Source organism: Rhinolophus hipposideros (genome assembly GCF_964194185.1).
Source record: "Rhinolophus hipposideros genome assembly, chromosome: 10".
NCBI lineage: Eukaryota > Metazoa > Chordata > Mammalia > Chiroptera > Rhinolophidae > Rhinolophus > Rhinolophus hipposideros.
This window is the reverse complement of record NC_138056.1, coordinates 8,698,191-8,717,573: the sequence shown is the minus strand read 5'-3', so window position 1 is coordinate 8,717,573 and position 19,383 is coordinate 8,698,191. Positions and strand designations below refer to the sequence as shown.

General features: G+C 55.7%; 1 protein-coding gene across 1 annotated transcript; it reads right to left on the bottom strand.

Moving 5' to 3' along the window:
• Positions 1–8: 8 nt before the first annotated feature.
• Positions 9–16,417, bottom strand: FADS3 (fatty acid desaturase 3). The gene is made up of 12 exons (XM_081064088.1): positions 15,960–16,417; positions 7,087–7,197; positions 6,391–6,588; positions 5,822–5,923; positions 5,588–5,710; positions 5,221–5,281; positions 4,507–4,583; positions 3,988–4,085; positions 3,508–3,604; positions 3,290–3,369; positions 2,981–3,106; positions 9–1,651 (listed from the first exon to the last, which is right to left on the bottom strand). Exons 1-12 carry the CDS (start codon positions 16,182–16,184, stop codon positions 1,600–1,602), a joined length of 1,350 nt encoding a protein of 449 aa, XP_080920214.1. The 5' UTR covers positions 16,185–16,417; the 3' UTR covers positions 9–1,599.
• Positions 16,418–19,383: the final 2,966 nt, after the last annotated feature.

The following is a 19,383-nucleotide window of genomic DNA, read 5'->3' as shown; positions in this document are numbered from 1 at the left end:
AGGGCATTGGACTGTGTGTATAAAATGTTTTAATAAATTTCTGAGCTCTGTGCTCGGCCCTACGCAGAGTCTTCCACACAGCATCGCTTTTATCTTCCATCACCCTAGAAGGTCATCGTACCACACAGAGACGTTTAATAACATCCCCAAGGTCATACAGCCTTGAGTTCTGGCAGAGACAGGACTTGCCTCCCATCTGTTTGACTCCAAAGAAGAAGGGAAATCACGTGGAGTGGGTCAGGGTGGGGCTGGGTGCTCCTGGGAAAGACCGAACAAGCATTGCAGCATTTGTGACCCTTCCACCTCCTGAAGGGGACCCAGTCCAGGGCAATGGGAACCCTGACAAAGGGCAGGGGCCCATCCTGCAGCAGGTGGGGAGTCTCCAGCTCCTACTCCAGAAAGGCTCTCAGGGACATCCTAGCTCAGCATTTCAATATTTTGTTTAAACTGCTGACACTTCTTCAAATGAAACCTGCAGCTCAGCTCGGAGCTGCTGAAGTGTGTGGGTACTGGGATCAAAGGGGACCAGCAGTCCACCTGTCCCTTCTTCCCACGCTCAGGAAGCCCCAAGGGGCAACTCAAAGCCCTCCCCGGAACTGTTGAAAACCACAGGCCCAGGCCAACCATTTTCCAGATGAGGAGACTGAGGCTTAGGGAAGGACAGTGCCTGCCCAGACACCAGCCAAGCCAGGGCGAGCTGGATGCCGCTCTCAGCCTCCAGGGATGGAAATGGCCACTCCTCAGGGGTCTAGCTTAGTCACTACAGTAACTTCAGACAAGCACCTGGCCCCAGGCAGGCACGGGGGAGATCCAGTATCAGCGCCTGTGGGCCACCGGGCGCAGTCACGCCGCACCCCGAGCAGTGCGATGTCAAGTGCGGGACTGAGATTGGCAGGTGGTCCACTGACCATGGCCCTCGGAGCCTCGTCATCATAGAGGCGGCAGGAGGAGGCCAGTGCAGGTCCAGGACATATGGCTTCCCTGTCCTGTGCTCCAGGGGCACCGGCAGACATGGCCCTCAGCCCTGGGACCCATCTGCTGGACCAGCCTCTGTCCCACTGTGTGCAGGAGTAAAGGGAGGTGAGTCCAGCATGATCTGCCCAAAGTCGCTGGTGAGTGCGCGAAGAATAGGAAGGGACCAGGCCCTCAGGCGAAACCCGAGGCAGCTGCCAGCTCCCCAACCCAGAGCGGTGGGGAACTCTGACAACCACCACCCACCCCCGCCTCTAACATCCTGATGGCCCAAGGGCCTGAACTCCTTTTGGGGATCTTAGCAGATTCCAGCTCCAAAATTCATGAAAATTCGATACTCTATAATATCTCTAGGTTTATTTTTATATAAAAATAACAGTTTTCCCTAAATTTTTGCCCCAGGAAAACATGCCATGATCACTATGCTGCTTTATGTACCATCCTCCTAACCCTTGTCATGTTGGGCCAAAAGCTGCAGTCGTAGGGCTGCTAAGTACAGGCAAGGGAGCCGAGGGGAAGATGGCAGGACCAGAAGGGCAGGCAGGGCCCCCAGGCCCGGGTCGGCGTGAGGGGTTGTTGAGCCTGCCTGAGCCAGCTTGGTGGCTGCTGGGGCCCTGGGTGCTGCCTTTACTGGTGGAGGTAGGCGTCCAGCCAGACATCGCCAGACTTCTTCAGGGACCTAGGAAGCAGGGATGGGGGTGGGTGTTGGGACTCACTTGCAAGATACCAACCCCCTCCCCCTAAAAGGGTGAATGTGAGTGGAGGTATCCCCTTTGCCTTCAGTTCTCTTCCCCTGGGGCAGGCAGCTGAGTGGGGCTGGAGGGGTGGAGTGGGAGATGAGGCTACCCTCGCATGAACTAGTGTGGACTCTAGAGCTGGAGTGGGGGAAAGGGGAGGGGTAGAGCCAAGGCCAAGTCCAGGCACGAGCCAGACGAGGCCTGTCTTGCTTTCCTCCAGCTCTGTCTGTTGCTTCCTTCTGCTGGGCCTTGTGACCCAGAGATTTGTAAGACCTGGCACCTGTCCACCAGGAGCACGATGTCATACAGAAGAGCCAGAAATATCAACAACTTGCTAGGAAACCCTGTGCCAGGTGTTCTAACGGAGCCAGGCTGAGTAGCAGGGGCTCAGAGGGTCAGGCTGGGAAGGGTCATGAAGGAGACGCAGGAGTCCAAACAGCAGTACAGAAGAAAGGGCATCTGAGTGAAGGGAATAGTGAGTGCCAAGGCACAGAGGTGGACGAGCTCTGGCTGGGGTGTGTGACCTCTGTCCCCACTGCCAAGGCTACCACTGGGCTGAGCCCATCATCCTTCGCCAGAACTGCCGCAGGAACCTCTGCTCTGCTCTTTCTGCTTTCATTCTTACCCAGTTAACACATTCCCACTGTCAAAGCATCTTTCCAGAATCTAAGTTCTGTGTCTGCCTCCTCTGCTCAGCAGCTCTCCTGCCACCAGTACCTGCCTCAGGGCCTTTGCACTGCAGTTCCCTTGCCCAGAATATGCTTTCCCCAGACGTTTCCATGGCCAGACCTCTCCTCTCCTCCTTGTCTCTGCTCACTTGTTACCTCCTCACTACCACCCACCCTGCCACCCTATTAAAAACTGCAACCCCTGCCTGGCACTCCCTAGCCCCTCTCTTGCCCCAACCCTTAGGTTTTGTGGCTTTGTTTTGTTTTTCGCCAAAGCACTTCTCCCTTTCTCACATTTTCTATAATTTTGTTACTTTAACTGTTTATTTTCTGTTTCCTCTGCTAAGAGATCAGTGGCAGGAAGACATGGATTTTAGCCTGTTTTCCTCACTGCTGTGTTCACACCTAGGACAGGGCCTGGGCCCATGGCAGGTGGTGTGTGAGTGAAAGGAAGGGAGGGAAGGCTGAGGACAGAAAGGCTGCTGGGAAAGGCCTCGAATGCCATATGTTAAACAGGGATCCATGTGGGCTCAGACAAGGGACTGTCGGGGGTGAGGGTGGGCAGGGGAGCCAGGGGAGCCACCATGAGCAGAGGGCCCTTACCCAATGATGTCCACTAGGGCAGTGAGGAAGGGCTTCACTTCATAGCTGAGGCCGTGCTTGGCACATAGCGTCTTGACCAGTGGTGCCACCCGATGGTAGTTGTGCCTGGGCATTGTGGGGAAGAGGCTGGGGGGAGGGGAGAGCACGTGATGGCACCTGAGGTGGGGAGGTGCCAGAGGGAGCACCAGCCATCACCATCCAGGCCCTGTTCACCATCTCTCCCAGGCCCCCAGGGAGTTCAGCGCTCACGTCTTAATCTCCCCAGGGAAAGACCCACCCCACCCACCGGGCTCCAGGGCTTGCACTCACTGGTGCTCAATCTGGAAGTTGAGGTGCCCGCTGAACCAATCGATGAAGAGTGAAGTCTCCACATTGCAGGTGGCTGCCAGCTGCCAGGAGTGGGCAGGGCACAGGTGAGGGAGGACGGCACAGACCCCTGAACCTGGCAGCCCCATCAGGGCCCCTCCTAGCTGAGACCTTCCCCCCCGCCAAGAGATACCCCGACCGACCCACCCCTTGCCGCTCACCTGAGAGCTGGCCCAATCCCGGTGCTTCTCATGGCCGATCTCCTTGGGGATATGGTTCATCTGTGTGATCCACACAAACCAGTGGCTCTCTAGGACCCTGTGGGGGGAGGCTCAGACACTGCCCCATGTCCAGCTCACCACTTAGACCAGACCTGGGCCTCAGCTTTCTCATCTGTACCATGGGATTGCGGGGCCCCCGCCCCCGCTGGTGTTTAAAGCAGCTGAGTGGAGCAGGCTGAGCCTAGAGCAGCCCTGCTCATGAGGGCAGACGTCCACAGGGCCGCTGCCCCCAGACCCGCCACCCCTGGGAGCCCACCACTCTGGTGTCATGTGATTCTTCCACAACCCAGAGAGGCAGTCCTGCTATCCCCATTCTGCAGAAGGAGAAACAGAGGCTCTGAAGGTGGAGGACTTTGGTCAGGGTCCCCTGCTGCTCACGTGTGACCTCCCCACTCCCTGCCATTCCAAACCTGGCCATACCTGACAGCCACAAAGAGGAGCAGTGCCCCAGTAAGGCCATAGAAAGGGATATAGGACAAGAAGAAGCGGGAGTAGAAGCTGGCAGCCCACAGCAAGTCCTGCAGAGGGTGGAGGAGAACAGAGGTCTGAAAGGGGCCAGGAAGGGGAGCCGAGGTCATTCACCCCTCTGCTTGATGTGCCTTGGAGCCCTGGACAGGTCACTGCCCCTCTCTAGGCCTCGGTTTTCTCAGCTAGGGAAAGGGACAGGGTCCTTGCCCTGCCAGCTGAGCAGAGGTGAAGGTACAATGGAGGGGCTAAGATGAGGGAAGGCCTTCCTGGGACACAAAAGCCTGGCAGAGAAGGCCCTGTGGATCCCCACCCCCAGGGAGTACGCTCGCTCCCTTCCTGCACGCATGTACCACACTGCTGCATGCACACATGCACACCTGTTTGTATTCATGGACAGGGGCTGCCCCCTGACTGACACCCCCACTGCCAGCACAGCTGTATGCCCAGGCGACCTGAGCCGGATCCACTCACCATCCACTGCATGCACACCAGCATGTACGCCAGATTTTCCACCTCAAAGTTCACCAGGGTGAGCAGCGGTGGGCCGACTGCAAGGAGAGCATGAGAGGCTCAGCACAGGGGAGGGACGCCGAGCAGGCTGGGCAGATGGAGTTGGATAGTGGGGCTGTTATTCTGGGAATGCCAGTGGGCCCTGGCGCTGGGCCCAGCCAGCTGGGATGACACCTCATCACCCACAAGGCCTGGTCCACATTCTTCCCTCAGCATCCAAGCCTCTCCAGGCTGGCCCTCACTTCACCGCCTCCTGCGTCTCTTCTGCAGTGTGGGGCCAGCCTTACATGTCCCCACCCTTGAATCCTGTCCACCCCAATTGTTCAAAAGCTCTGGGGCTCTGGACTGCCCTGCTGTGAGGGCAGGAAGGAATCATGAAAGCTCCAGGCAAGGCTGTGACTACCTTTGGCCGAAAGGCACACTAGGCAGAGGGACCAGCTGGGGCAAAGGCTGGCAATGGGACACAGCACAGGCTGCAGGCTGGGGTGGCAGAGCAGGGGCTGGGAGAGGCTTAAAGGTGCCATGCTGAGGGATGGTTAACAAGTGCCCCTTCCCCGGAAGGTGATGGAAGCTGCCCAGTGTCAGCATGCATGGGGGCAGATGGTGCAGGCTCAGGTGTGGACCCCACCCCAGCCATGTCCCTACCAGTGGGGGGGGGGGCAACGGGCCACTCACTCAGGAAGAAGTACAGATGCTGGTGATTGTAGGGTAGGTATCTGCGTTTCTTCCTGCCATACTGTGGAGACAGGTGGAGGCTGGGGGGGCGGGGTAGTTCTCCAGGCCCCCCTCCTCCCAGGCAGGGGCAGGGGGCTGGCTGGAGCGAAAGGATCAAGGCAACTCTAGATTCTAGCAACTGGGCCCATTGTCACCAGCAGGCTGGGAAGGGGGGAGGGGGCTCCTCTGGGGCAGGAAGTCAGCCTGGAACTAGAGTGGAGGGCTTGGTTAGGGACTGGGGCTGGGCCATATTGGGGGGCTTCAGTAGCTACCAGGCCCCCCTCAGCTGAAAGCCCAGCCTGAGTGTGCCCACATCCTCCCCATGTACCTCAATGGACGACTCCCCCAGGAGGAAGACGGGCGCCACAGTCACGTCTGGGTCTTTGTGGAAAATGTTGGGCTTGGCGTGGTGCTGGAAATGGCGGAAGTTCCACCAGTGGGCAGAGAAGCCCTGTACGGGAGGAGGAGGCTCTCAGGGCTGGGGCCAAGCTGTGTCCACCTCTCTGTGCTGGCAGACCCAGCACGTGAGCCCTTGGCTGCCCACCGCCTACCCCACCCTCACCTTTAGCTGTCCCATCACAAACTGCTGGGCCATGTGGTTCCACCAGGACTTCCTGAAGACAGAGGTGTGGCCCAGGTCATGCTGCAGACACCAGCTCTGAGCCTGGAGAGAAAGGCAGGCTCAGGAGCCCTGGCATCTGGACTCTGGCCATGGCCATGGGGGAGGGTGCTGCTTCCTGGGGGCCCAGCCCTGGTGTCCCAGTGAGCCCTCCCAGCTCACAGGACACACCCACAGCTACTGCTCCATTTTAAGACCCTGTGCTCAAGCTTCCTCTTTTGACAGAACACTTGAGTTTCAGGTTTAGGGGCCAGCACGCTGCATGGAGCTGTGGGGCAGCAGCCCTCTGGCTCCCCACCCTGTGCTCACTCAGGGTTAAGTAAGGAACTTGTCAGCTCACTTAAAATGCAGCATGACCCCCAGACACACGCTTTATGGGGCCTCTGGCTGGTTGTTCATTCGTTCATTTGTTTTTTCATTCATTCAGGAAATATATGTCCAGAGTGTCTGCATGTGCTAGGCCCTGTGTCTGTTGGACAGTTTAGGGGGCTGCAAGGCAGTGCTAGGGTCACCTGGGAGATGGCCAGGATGAGGGCAGCGAGGGTGCTGGGCACCCAGCCGGGGCCGAAGAGGTAGATGAGGAGCCAGGCGAGCACCTCCATGGCCAGGATGTGGCCCAGAAGAAGAGCGAAGAAGGTGGGCTTGGCCTCGAACAGCTTCATGTCCTCGGCTGCCTGGCGCAGGGCTCGGAAGTCCTCGACCAGCTGGGCCTGCCATGGTGAGTGGCCAGTCAGCCAAGGAAACAAGGCTCCAGTGGTCCGCAGAAGCCCCCCACAGCCCATGACAGGCCCAAGGGGTGTGGCCAAAGGGGACAGAGGGACAAGAACACCTGGCTTGGGGTGTGAACTGGTTTGCGGGTGGCGAAGGCTCTCCCGCAAAAGGTGGGGGAGGGCGGTACGTGAGAAGCAGAGAAAGCTGGAGCGGGCAGAACCCTTAGAGCTCAGCTCATCAAAGTGCTCATCGTAGATGGGGATGCTGGGCCCAGAGCAGGGAAGGGCTCACCTGGGGACAAGTGCTGGCCCAGCCAGAACTGGGCCTGGGATCCTTGCAGGCATCCCTATAGCTCTGCCTACAACTGCCTGCTCAGGAAGGGATGGCAAACCAGCCTTGGCCCTGGGTCCCCTTGGGGTCGTACAGATGGAGCTGCTACTGCCAATGCCCTCCATCCCCTTCAGGGATGGCTCAGCCTCCACCAGGGCCCTGCTCACATTCTGGGCTCCATCCTGGCTGGGCTCCTCCGGGGCCAGCTCTCCAATCAGCAGTGGCTGCAGGAACTTGCGTACAAAATTGAGGTCCTGGTGGAAGGCGTGGAAGGCATCCTGAGGGAGAGCAGACAGTCAGGTGGGCAGACAGACAAACAGCTGGAGCAGCACCCAGAGTCAGCAGGTAGAGACAAGGTGGAAGGACTGCTGATGGAAAGGCAGAGCAGACAGACAGATGGATGCAGAGTCAGTTGGTTGTTCAGCAATCATAGAAATAGGACCACGTGGGTCAGCCTTGCCCAGGAGCCTGCCCTGGTCCTCCCCAGGCTCTGAGTACCCTGCCAGGCACCCTTCGCCAGCCAGTCCCCAGCTGTTTCAGCCAGTACAGGGGACGCTTCTTCAAACCTGGCTGGGTATATAAACATCTGGATTTGCAAAAAGCCCTCCCTGGAAGGCTGTGATGTCTTCCATGACAGGGTTCAAAGTTTCCAAAAAAAAAAAAAAAAAAATCTCTGGAAAGCTTTCTTGAAATCGTATGCTTTTCTACTGCATATAAAGTGAGATTTGGATCACAAACGTCCCATTTACCGGCTTTTACAAATACAAGCAATAGGTAATGTGTGGGTGGGAAAACTTGTAATTGGCAACCACGGGGCCACCGGGAGAGAAAAAAATCAGTCGAGGACCATACTGAGTTCTTAGGGGGCTGCGAGGAAGATACTCTAATAGTTAAACTCACCTGGTTTTAAAAGCCGGAGTGGAAAATATAAGTTTTTTTAAAAGTAAATGAAATAATCTACCTTTCTCTGTAATAGCTGGGGTAGGGGTGGTGTGCAATATAGGAGAGGGGTTAGAGGAAGAAAGAGACAAGAAGATAGAGGGCTGGGGGAAAGACACCAGTCAGGAAGTGGCTGGGGCAGTTCTGAAGTGTTAATAAACTTGAACTTCACACCTGGGGCTCACTTCGTCTTCCCAATCTAGTCTTGGTGTAATTGGCTCATTACTGTTCATTATGGGCTCAAACTGATTTTTATCCTTGGGCTTTCGGAGGCTCTATCTGAAGGAGCTAGCCAGTCACCCAGCAGCCTGCTCAGAAGGAGCAGTGACTAGAATGGTGGTGTCCCTGTGGGCCAAGGGACGGTGACTATCGGCAGCTAAAGGAAACACCTTTGAAGAAGGCTTACTACGAACAGGGGCCTCCTATTGTCCTCTCAGTAATGAGCCTACCAGCTCCTGGTGAGTGTTGTTAAAACACAAGCGATAGCTAGGCTCCTGTACTTACTGCCAGATATCCCACACAGTCCTGGGGGAAGGAAGCAGCTTAGGCAGCCCCCAGCCTCCACCTAGAGGCCACACCTGCAGGCTCCACCCTAGGAGTCTCCTTTCCTGTCGCCTGCTCTCTTACTGGCCCAGGGCAGCCTGGGGACCAGTGAGGCTGGGAGGGTGAGGCTTCTGGAATAAACTAGGCCCTTGGGAAGACTGACTTGGGACCCCTCCCTGGAATTCCTAACAGGGAAGGGAGCTGTGTAAGTGCAGATCGCCTCTCCTGGAAGAAGCTTGACTGAGAGGCAACACACCTGGGAGGGAAGGGGCTGGAAAGGAGGGTAGCCCTACAGAAACTGCGGGGCCCTGGCCTTCTGGCCCTGCTGGGGAGTGGGTTGGGAGCTAGGGGAGAAGACTGTTCTTGGGGCTCAGCTGACCCCATTCACTGTGCCTTCGGATGAGTATGTTCTCCTGCCTGAACTCGGCAAATCCGGGAGGCAAATCTAGGGGGCGAGGTTCTAGGGCCATTTTGACTCTGGACTTCTAACTTGTTTTTTCCTTAGATTTTATTTGTAGTAAAACCGACAAAAAATTTACCGTTTTAACAATCTGTTAAGTGTACAGTTCAGTGGCATTAAGTTTATTCACATTGTTTTGTTTTGTCCCCCCCCCTTCTTCCGCCTCCCACCCCCCTTCCCAGGTTCAAGCGGTTGTTTCTCAGTCTAGTTGTGTAGGACGCAGCTCACTGGCCCATGCTGGTGTTATGAGCCTTGCGTCCCACCCCCCGGCTGAAGCAGTGGGTCGCGAATTGTCGCTTGGCCGCTCATGGCAGCTCTTGCCAGCTCTTGCCAGCTGCCGGCCACTCACGGCGGCACACGTTAGCACACGGCAGCACACAGCAGCCCAGCTCCAGGGAGAGCTGTTGTTCACAATCTTAGCTGTAGAGGGCGCAGCTCGCTGGCCCATGTGGGAATCAAAGGGGCGACCTCGGTGTTAGGAGCACACGCTCTGACCGCCTGAGCCACCCAGCCGGCCCTGTATTCTCATTGTTGGGCAACCATCAGCACCACTCCAGGCTTTTTCCTCTTCCCAACTAAACTCTGTCCCTATTAAACACTAACTCCTCATCCCCCTCCCCCAACCCCTGGCACCCACAGATCTGCTTTCTGTTTCTATAAATGTGACTACTCTAGGGACCTCACAGAAGAGGAATCATACAATATTTGCCCTTTTTTGACTGGTCACTTAGCATGATGTACTCAAGGTTCATCCATGTTGTAGCATGTGTCAGAATTTCCTTCATTTTTCAGGCCAAATGAGCACTGACTCTGATTCCCTCTCGTTTCTTCTGAAACTCCCCTGACAGCACACGGAGCCCACACATGCAGAGTAGCACAGGGGCACACTCGCAAGGACATGCCCAGAGGTGCACATATGTCACAGAAATGCAGTCAATGTCTGATGTGTGTGCCTCCACAGATGCAGACACACCCATCACCTACCTCAGCACCGACTCTCAGAAACATGCACAGAGAGCCTACGTGAACATTCAGGCACACACAGCCTCGCGCGCATAGCCCGTACATAAATTCACAGAGCAGAACGCACATGCTGTGTCTACGACCCCAAGATTTCCTGCTTCCCACCCTTTCCTCTCTCCCATCCTCTGTCTGTTCTGGGCCACCACAGTGCCCAGCTGTCCCCCAGGTGCTCCAGGGCCATGCTCTTGAGCCAAGGAGCTGCGGGAGCAGGTCGGCCTCCCAGACTCCTTTCTCCTTTCCCTTGGTCCTAATTTACCCAGGCCAGACCTGGGGATGCACTGAGGGAGAGGACAAAGCCAGGCCCACTGGGGGACCTCCAACCAGGTCTATCCCTTGGAGTGACAAGGGGAGGTGTCACTCTCTCAGGGCCCCCGGCCAGGGCTGCAGCTGGTGGGAGGGGCCAGGCAGGGCTGTGGCAGGTCCTTGGAGAGCAGTGGGTCTCCTGGGGCTGGGCGGGCACCACTGAGCCTGTGCTTCCTGTACTCTCAGCATCAGCAAGGTGGGTTCGTGGCCTCAGACCAAAACCTGATGTACCCGCAGATAGCTTTTTCTGGAACACTGGCTGGGGCCACGTGACTTAGTCCTCTCTGGATCTCTGCTTAAGGACACAGGGGTTGGACAGAAGGATCAGAGAGGTTAAGCTATTTATCTAGCTCCATTTGATGGAGTTTGGATCAGAACCTGGTCTGACTGTACAACTGTGCTTGTGGCCACTTGGCAGTAGCCCTGGGGTGGCCACTCCTGGGCCAGAGGGGAAGCAGTGACCTCCTAGGGGCCTGAGGGGTGGTCCTCACCATGAGGCTGGTCACTGTCCCAAGCAGCCAAGGACCAAGCTGCTGGGAGACTGGGCTGTGGGGAATAGCTGGTGTTTCTTGGGTCTCACTCACCTTCACCCACCCTGGTGCACTTGGAAGCACCCTCCGGGCGTGTGTGCAAACCCCGTGACCCGCCCCCTCCTAACAAGTCGAAAGTGGTATTCAAGGTGTCCCACTGGGTCTTGGAACAGAGTTGGGTGAAAGTGCTGGAATAAAAATTGTGCCCCTAAAAGTAAGCTGCTGGTGGCAGCAACAGGCCGTTCACAGCAGTGTCCTCAGAGCAGGGACTGGGGAGTAGGTATAAGTGGACAAGAACCAACCCTCCACAGCCCATGAGGCAGGGATATGAACCATTTTACTGGTAAAGGGACAGAGGCTCAGAGTAGTGGGGACACCTGCCCAGGTCACAGTGGCAGAGCTGGGACTGAACCCAGGTCCATCTTCTGTGATGTCCAGGCCCTCCCAGGATACAGCTACCATCCAGCCCTGCCTCGTCCTGGAAACCTTGGAGTGGCTTCTGCCCTGTCCCTCCAGGCCTTAGCTCGGTGCAGCCACTGGTTAAGGGGTAGGAGTGGGGGTGCACTGGAGCCAGACTGCCGGGGATGGAATCTGAGCCACCACTTAGGAGCTGGGCCATGAAGCCACAAAGATCACACACCACCCCCCCTCCATTCTGTATTTTTTTCGGCAGTAAATCAGGAACCACCAATGTCCAGATTGTGGGCCTGTGGGGGAGGACCTACTCAGTGCAGGTGGAACACTTAGGAGGGGCCTGGCATCCAGCCACAGCCGAGCTCTGATCTCAGCCCCCCTGGCCTGCCGTGCCTCCTCCCGAGTCCACTCAGATTTAGTGCCTGTGAAAGGTGGCACCTGCAGGCGTGACATGCAGTGACATGCTGTGGAGAGGGGAGTGCGGGCCAAGTCCCGGAGGACAGCTGATGGCCTCCTTCCACCCCCAGAGACACAGTGGGGGCAGGAGAGCATTTCTGGCCACTCTCCAAAGAATAGGGAATGTTCCAGATCAGAAAGGGGGTAGAGCAGGGTTGCTAGGGTGGTCTAAGTCTGCTCCTTAAGCCTTTGCTGAGGAGGTGACAGTGAGTTGTGGAGATGGGGGGTGAGGGGGATATGCCTTCAAGGACACCCCAGGAATCCCTCCCTCCATCCCTCTCTCCCAGGTGGCAAAACACGTCCAGCACTCAGATGCTCCTTCTTGTCCTCTCCCTGGCACTCCTCACAGGAGGCCAACATGGAAGCACTAGCACCATCCCCATTTTACAGATGGGGAAACTGAGGCACAAAGAAGCCGAAGGGCACACAGCTCTAAACATGGTACATGCAACTCTTGTCCATGCAGCAAAGCCCAACTCAAGGACAGATGCCCCCAGGACGCCGGCTGCCTCTGTCCCCCCAGAACAGCTGGTGTCCCTGGTAACAGGCCGGCACACAGGTCAGGGCCTCCCCCACCCAGCACCTGTGGCCTCACAAGTGTCAGGTATCTAGCGGTCAGGGATCCCCGAAGAGGCCAGGCCCTCTGGTACTCTTCTCTCCACCACTAGGCTCTGGCTCTTCCCAGCTGTGTCATGAGGGACCCATGGCAGCTTGGGACCCTTGGATAGAAAAGGCAGGGCTGCCAGAGTGCTTAGGCCACTAGTACCGCTACCTCTGCACACTGTGTTCCTGCCCAGTGCCAGACAATCCTCCTCCAGGGAGGGAGCAGGCCACTGCAGCTCCCCTGGAAAGGATTCAGGGAACATTGTTGAAAATGCCTACAGAGACCAGAGAGGTCACACATCACGCAGAGTGGACATTAGGCAACAGGGCTTTCAGGGCGGCCAGAGGCCAGCGTGGTGGTTGGAAGCAGAGTGTGGGTTCTGGAGACAGTCTCTGGAGCCAGCCTTCTGCATTCATAGCCAGCCCTCTCTGCAGCCCCGCCCTCACTCCAGAGCCTCCCCAATTCCCACCCAAACACAAACTCCACCCTCCAAGCCTAAGGCCCTGCCATTCAAGGGCCCCAAGAAGGTCCCTTTATATCATCCATATTCAGCCTCAGTCTCTTTATCTGCAAAATGGGCTCACACTAGTACCTGCCTCATAGGTTGTTGCCTAAAGGCCACACTGAGCTAAATCCCAACGGCTCCCGCTGGTGCACCTGTGACCACAGCATCTCTTGCCCTCTGCCCTGGCCACACCTGCGCTTCAGGACCCAGGTGAATGCCACCTTTTCTGAGTGGCCTCCCCTGGGGTAGGTCAGGTCCCCATCATCTTTTCCCTTAGCCCCCTGCCCTTCTCCTGGGAGGTTCTACCTTACCCCTTCCAGTTAGGGATCCTTTTAAATCTATATCAGATCCCCCTGGTCTCTCTGCACTGCCCTTCCCTTGGAATAAAACCAAAGTCCTGTTTCCAAGGACACAGAAGCCCAGCAGAAGTAGCCCCTGCTATCTCTGGATCTCACTACCTGACCTTCTCCCCATTGCTCTACTCTGGCCACGCAGCCAGCCTTGCTGTTCCTTGAATGCACAGAGCAGGGTCCTATCTCCGAGCCTTTGCTCTAGCTGGTCCCTCTGCCACTGAATATCTGCTGGTGGGTTTAATGATTCAACAGTAAAAGAATGAATGGGTGGAATAAACAGCTAAGTTGCAGAACAGCATGTGGTCCAGAGCATGGGCTGTGGATTCAAATCCCAGACCTATCTTTTAATTTAAAGTCACTTTGCCTCTCTGAGCCTGTTTTCCCACCTGCAAAATGGGAATAATAACAATAGTACCTGCCTCATAGGGGCATCTTGCGGAGTAAAAATATTTATAAATCTGTTCGGAGCCTGGCACATAGTGGTGCTCAGCGCCTGGCCCCGATATACTTCTGACCAGCAGTGGCCGGGCCTCGCCCCTCCCTGGCTGGCTCCACTCGCCTCAGGCCGCCTCTGACTCTTAGACAAACCTGGCCCAGGGCCCAGAGCATTCTCCCCAGGGTACCGGCTTTGTATCCCAGGATGGCCACAGCTGACTTAATGGCACAGGAACTCTGGGAATTTCCTGGCAGGAAGGCTTCTGTTGCCTGGACATGAGAACAGCTGGTGGGCAGCCAGGGCTGGTGGAGGTGGCTGCAGGAACACAGCCCTAGCAAGATGGCTGCCCCACCCCAACCTGTGCTCTGGGGCCTAGGATGGGATGCCTGGGATCTGGGCTCGACCACACAGGGCACTGGGCTGGTCCAATCCCTGGTCTGCCCTATGGGCCCATCATGGACAGACTGGGGCCCCCCACCTCCAGCCATCTTATAATCCCTTTGGCCTGAACAGACCAGGTATTTCTGGCAACTCCAGTCCAGTGTTTGGGGCCTTGAGGAAGCTGAGATGGCCTAATGCACTCCGTCCTATTACAGACAAAGGTAGAACCAGAGAAGGTCACTCAGCAAAGGGGTGGCTATGCCATGGCTGTCCCAACACACTTTACAGGTTGCAGGGCACAACCACACTTATCACCAGCAACATATACTGACCAGGAATGATGACATGGCAGCCTTGAGGCCACAGAGTTGAGAAGGCCCGGTCCTGCTCTCAGCTGGCTCACTGTCTGGCCCAGCTCTCCCCACTTTACAGATAAGGAAACTGAGGATCAGAGGAATGACATGCCTGATTCAAAGTCACTCAGAGCCTCCAATGGCCAAGCCATGACCTAGCCCTAGAGAACAAACAGATTGCCTTTTGAAAACAAGAACCAGATCTTACTGGTGATGTGTCAATGAGAAAACCATCAGACGGAGGTCTCAGGGATGAGAGCTAGCTATATGATGGTGTTCCCACATGGAAGGGTCCTCAACACAGGTCTGGGCACCAAGGAGGAAAAAGCAGTTAATGAATGCTCTCCTTTGTCTTCCTCAAGCCTGCCTCCACCCTGTCCTAGGTCAGAGGTTGGAAAAGGCCACAGGAGACACCCATAGGATTCTCCAGGGGTGGCCAGGGCTTAGCCAGGCCAAGGGGGAAGGGGCGGTGGCACCTCATACTCCCCATACCCTGGCAGAAGTGCATACACATACAACCACACACACAGATGTGTGCAGCGTTCACACACATATAGGCCTATACATGTTTACACACTCATTGGCCCACGGTCAGCTTCAACTCCATGGCCACCGCCCAGCCCCTCAGCACCTACGGACAAGGCTTTCTATCAGTTTCTAGAATTTTAGGAGGCTTCTAACCCTAACCCTTCAGCTTCCTGGGGTGGAAATAGGGAAGAAAGACCTTTTTCCTCTAAAAGAGTCTTGCAAAGATTGCCCAATCCATGGGAGAAGGCAGAGAGCACGTGGCCTGGCAACAAGGACACTGACCCTCCCGGGTCCGGACACATCTCTTTTGCTGCCTAAAGTTCTGCTAGTAGGGATTCATCCCCTGGAATCTTTAAGACCTCCCAGTAGCCAGTGCAGCCAAACTAGAATTTTGGATGGTCAAGGACACAGCACTGTGGCCCCAACTCTTATCTTTCCAATGCGGGACTGAAGGAAAGGTGCTGGACTCCCAATAGTCAGCTCCACTGGGCTCCAGCCAGACTGTCCCACTGGACCAGGCCACATCCATCCCTCCTTGGCTAAGACACGTCTAGACATGGGTTGGGAAGGAGAAATTGGGTCCCCAAGGGCCAGCCTGTTCCTGGGGTGACTGTGCTTCCCAAAGGGGCCCACCCAGCCTGGCTGGCAAAGTTCTCCCATATGCAGCTGCCAGCCCAGGAGAGGTGAGTCACTGACCCTCATTGCTCTATACAGCAGCTCTTAGGCAAGCCACATACCTCTGCGCCCTGCCCAACCTTTGTGCCCAGCCCCCAGCCTCTGATGGCACATCGTTACCTAGTCCCTGGGGACCCCGCCCTACCCCTGGCAGCAAGCACCCAGCATGAGGGACCTAGTCTGGGGGACCTAGAAGTAAGAGGAGGAACCTCAGAACAACAGGGAGAGCGCTCTTCTAGGGCTGGCTCTTTCTGCCATGACACACCCACCTCGGAGAGCCCCTTCCTCCAGCACAGAACCACTCCAGCCCAGCCCTGGTCCACTGCCCAATGTGCAGTCCTCCATGCAGGGCCGTGGCCTCCGTACCCCACGTCAGGCCTTGGCTACTCCATCCCAACTCAGGATCCCAGGCCGTGAGGTCAAAGGTCAGCGAGAGTAGGAAGGATGCTAAGGTCCGCAGGCGAAGCTGGGCACTGAGCTCACGATTAGGCCCCGGCGACCGCCAGGCTCCACCCCGCCGGCGGTGGGCTTCCTTACCGTGGCGTCCTCAGCGCCGTGGTGGCCGATGAGGCGGCTGCCCCCCGGGTGCCGCTGTGCCCAGCGGCTGATGTCGTAGACGCGGCGCTCGATGACCAGCCACTTGTCGCCCGGCAGGTTGTGCGGGCGGATCTGCTCCCAGCAGAAGGTGGGCAGCGGCGCCCCAAGCTGCGCGGGCCCCTCGCGCGGCCCCGGTCCCCCGCCGGGCTCCCCGACACCGCCCATGGCTGCGTGCAAAAGTCCTCGGGTAGCCGAGACCTTTCTGAGGTCCCCACGAGACACCGAGGGGAACGAGGTGGCCTTCCAGGGGGCTTCCTTCGCTGCCACCGGCTCCTCTGCTGCTCCGCCCCACCGCTGCGGCCGCCGTACGAGCTTGCGCCGCCAGGCTCTACTCTCGGCGCAGAACTTTCCTCCCTTATAACCGCGCCGGCAGCTCGCCCGCTACCCGCCCCCGTCCCGGGCCCGGCCACCCGCCCCGCGCTCCAATCCCTGCGCAGCGCCCCGACTCCCATTGGCTGCGCGGCGCTACCGCCGCCGGGGAGGGCTGTGCCCAGGCGGGCCCGCCCCGCCCCCGAGGTCCGCGGCCGCCACGCCCGGCCCTGCCCAGCGCTCTGTCCGCTAGCGAGCTCCGGGCTCTGCGGGGCGGGGGTGGGGGCGGGGGTGGGGGCGGGGGCGGGACGGGGACAAACACCCATGGCCGGTGTCCGCTGCGCCCTCTGGGGGCCCACGTCTGCGCCCAGCGGGCCTGGAATAACCATTTGCGAATAAGCTTCCTGCCACGCGTCCTGGGACGTTCAATCCTGAGCACACAGAGCCGGGGAGGCTACCTCCGGGTGACAGTAAACAGCTTTCAAACAATGGGCCCCCAACGTCTGCGTAGCCAGGCCGCCGTCAGGGCTCAGAGACTGGTCCAGTTCCCGGTCCAAACGGGACGTCTGTGAAGGCTGGTGGTCCTTCCGCTGTCGCTTGTAAGGCTGGGGATATCTATCGAAGGGTGGCCACTGGGGCGAAAGGGAGGTAGGGGCACCGGAGTCTGTAGTGGGGTCAGCCCTTCACGGAGGGGGGGGGCTGAGCTACGTGACTTGCTTCTTACGGTCCCCGCCACCCCGATTTTTACTTAATCTCAAATTCTTTTGAGTGTAGGTTGCTTCCTAAATTACTTTGTATTTCTTTGAGATAAAGAGCTCTGTTCCTAAAAGTTAAAGAGTTCAAATCCAACACGGATGAAATCAGGCTAAGGTTATATGCTTCAGGGCCCTGTGTCAAACTGAAGTGAAAATCTTAAACCCCAGGGCTTAAGATAGGGACTGCTGGGCCCACCCAGCAGGTGGGTTTGAGGGCAGAGAATTGCATGTCTAAAAAGTTCCCAGCTGATGCTGGCGTTCTGACTCAGGAATACCCTTTGAGAACAGTTGATCCTTGAACAACACGGGATCCTTGAACTGCCTGGGTCCACTTGTATGTGGATTTTCTTTTCTCGATAAGTACATAGTAGGTCCTCCGTATTTCTGGGTTTCCCATCTGTGGATTTACTGGACAGCAAATGGAAGACAGTATTTTCCATCTCAGCTTGGGAATCCAGGGTGCAGAGGTTGACCGTATGCTTTGTTCTATACCATTTTATATAAGGGACTCCAGATACCAAGGATTGTGGTATCTACAGGGGCCCTGGAACTAATCCCCTGAGGATACCAGGGGACAATCAAAGTTTGGGGGGAGTCAAAAGTCCTATGTGGATTTTCAACTGCGAGGGCCTCCCCGCTCCTAATCCCAGTGTGGTTTAAGGGTCAACTGCGTATTTCTCTGTGTTCACATTTTTATCTCGGTCTAACAATTTGTAGGAAATCACTGTAGCTAATATCTGTGGGGTAGGCAGACCTGGGTGCAGAAGAAGGGCTGAGGTGGCCTCTGGTTTCTCCTTGGTACCAGGAGCACCTGCTTTGGTTGCCAGGGCAACCGGAGAGGCTGTGAGGTCATCACAAGTGGGGCTGCCTGAGTCCTCTCCACTGAGGTATCCTCATACCCGCTCCCCAGCTTGTGTGTGTGTGTGTTTGGGGGGGGGCTGGTTAGAGAAGTGTGGCTGGCATTTGAGGCTGGAGGCCCCTGCAGATCCCCCGGTCCCCACCATGTTCACACCTGGGCACGAGGATGGAGGAGGTAGACTTTTGGAGGAAATAAACCTCCTGCACCAAAATACAGAGCTACAGGCCAGTGGTTGCTGAAGGTTGCTGTAGGGGGAGGGGTGGGAGATGGGTGGAAAACAAATTTAAAAAATAAACAAAACCAAAAACTCCAGGGTGGTGGAGTCCATGCTGGCTGCCCTCTCCTTCCGGTGGATGTGGGTCAGCAAGCAACAGGAGAAGGAGTTGGGCACACCCCTGTCTCCTGCAAATGCCTCCAAATGATGCAACTGCGTCGTGTTTGTTGCAGGAGTTCATCCACAAGTATAACTTTGCCCTGGCAAAATATATACACTTATGCCAAAAAAAAAAAAAAAGGATTCAAGTCCTAAACATAAGACCTGAAACCATAAAACTCCTTAAAGAAAACATGGGGGAAAAGCTCCTTGACATTGGTCTTGGCAACAATGTTTTGGCTATGACACCGAAAGCACAAGCAACGAAAGCCAAAATTAATGAGTGGGACTCCATCAAACTAAAAGGCTTCTGCATAGCAAAAGAAACAATCTACAGAATGAAAAGTTAACCTATGAAATGGGAGAAAATATTTGCAAGTAATATAGCTGATAAGAGGTTAATATCCAAATATATCTAAGGAACCCATACAACTCAATAGAAAAAAAGGAAAATCTGATTTTAACATGGGCAAAGGAACTGAATAGACATTTTCCCAAAGAAGACATACAAATGGCCAACAGGTACATGAAAAGGTGCTCAACAGCAGCAATTATCAGGGAAATGTAAATCAAAACCACAATGAGATATCACCTCATACCTCTTAGAATGTCGATTATCAAAAAGACAAGATAAGTGCTGGCAAGGATGTGGAGAAAAGGGAAACCTAGGTGCACTGTTGGTGGGAATGTAAATTAGTACAGCCACTATAGAAAACAGTGTGGAGGTTCCTCAATAATTAAGAATAGAACTAACTTATGACCCAGCAATCCCACTTCTGTGTATATATTCAAAGGAAATGAAATCACTATCTTGAAGAGATATCTGTATGCCTATGTTCATTGCAGCAATATTTACAATAGACAAGACAGGAAAACAACCTGAGTGTCCGTCAACAGAAGAATGGCTAAACATGTGATATATACATATATATATGTAATTTTCATGGCCAAATAATATTATATATACATACATAATATATATAATATTATAATATAATATATATACATATATAATATAATATATACATATACAACATATACACATATGTACTTATATAATTTATATAT

Bases quoted from the DNA above. Each gene is read 5' to 3' on its own strand.
- FADS3 (XM_081064088.1), bottom strand. From the start codon at position 16,184: ATGGGCGGTGTCGGGGAGCCCGGCGGGGGACCGGGGCCGCGCGAGGGG. The intron at 7,198-15,959 runs GTAAGGAAGCCC...GCTCTCCCTCAG, and splicing joins ACGGCGCTGAGGACGCCACG to GATGCCTTCCACGCCTTCCA. The intron at 3,370-3,507 runs GTGAGCGGCAAG...CACTCCTGGCAG, and splicing joins GGGATTGGGCCAGCTCTCAG to CTGGCAGCCACCTGCAATGT.